Here is a 1140-nt window from a genome sequence, read left to right as displayed (position 1 = left end):
GTCTGAACTAGGATGTCCCGACATGAAGGTGTCAGCTGTGATGCATGTTTAAAAGGAAATTTTCGAGGTCGCAGATATAAGTGTTTAATTTGCTACGACTACGATCTTTGTGCATCTTGCTATGAAAGTGGTGCAACTACAACAAGGCACACAACTGACCACCCAGTGCAGTGCATATTAACAAGGGTAGATTTCGATTTGTACTATGGTGGGGAGGCTTTCTCTGTAGAGCAACCACAGTCTTTTACTTGTCCCTATTGTGGAAAAATGGGCTATACGGAGACATCTCTTCAAGAACATGTTACTTCTGAACATGCAGAAACATCAACAGAAGTGATTTGTCCAATATGTGCAGCGTTACCTGGAGGCGATCCTAATCTTGTCACGGATGACTTTGCAGCTCATCTGACACTTGAACACAGAGCCCCTAGAGATTTAGATGAATCGAGTGGTGTTCGACATGTACGTAGAATGTTTCACCCTGGCCGGGGACTAGGAGGTCCTCGTGTCCGTAGATCAAACATGCACTTTACTAGCAGTTCTACTGGTGGACTTTCTTCTTCTCAGAGTTCATATTCTCCAAGCAATAGGGAAGCCATGGATCCTATAGCTGAGCTTCTATCTCAGTTATCAGGAGTGAGACGTTCTGCAGGAGGACAGCTTAATTCTTCTGGCCCTTCTGCCTCTCAGTTACAACAACTGCAGATGCAGCTGCAGCTAGAATGGCAGCACGCCCAGGCGGCACGGCAGCAACTGGAGACGGCACGCAATGCCACCCGGCGCACGAACACAAGCAGCGTCACCACCACGATCACACAGTCCACAGCAACAACCAACGTAGCAAACACAGAAAGCAGTCAGCAGACGCTCCAGAATTCCCAGTTTCTTTTAACAAGGTTGAATGATCCTAAAATGTCCGAAGTTGAGCGCCAGTCCATGGAGAGTGAGCGCGCAGATCGAAGCCTGGTCGTCCAAGAGCTCCTGCTGTCCACCTTGGTGCGGGAAGAGAGCTCGTCCTCAGATGAGGATGAACGGGGAGAAATGGCAGATTTTGGTGCTATGGGCTGTGTAGATATTATGCCTTTAGATGTTGCTCTAGAAAACCTAAATTTAAAAGAGAGTAATAAAGGAAATGAGCCT

General features: G+C 47.4%; 1 protein-coding gene across 1 annotated transcript in view; it reads left to right on the top strand.

The window, feature by feature from the left end:
- The first annotated feature begins 6 nt into the window (after positions 1–6).
- Positions 7–1140, top strand: part of LOC101589717 (E3 ubiquitin-protein ligase KCMF1) — a 1515-nt gene continuing 381 nt past the window's right edge. The window contains exon 1 of the mRNA XM_004623885.1: positions 7–1136. Within this exon, the coding sequence (XP_004623942.1) occupies positions 13–1136 (1124 nt within the window). The 5' untranslated portion in view covers positions 7–12. The remainder of the gene's footprint in view (positions 1137–1140) is intronic.

The sequence above is a fragment of the Octodon degus genome, unplaced genomic scaffold (assembly GCF_000260255.1).
Source record: "Octodon degus isolate 3935 unplaced genomic scaffold, OctDeg1.0 scaffold00004, whole genome shotgun sequence".
Lineage (NCBI taxonomy): Eukaryota > Metazoa > Chordata > Mammalia > Rodentia > Octodontidae > Octodon > Octodon degus.
The sequence above is the reverse complement of the archived record's forward strand: the minus strand, read 5'-3'. Positions and strand labels throughout refer to the sequence as shown.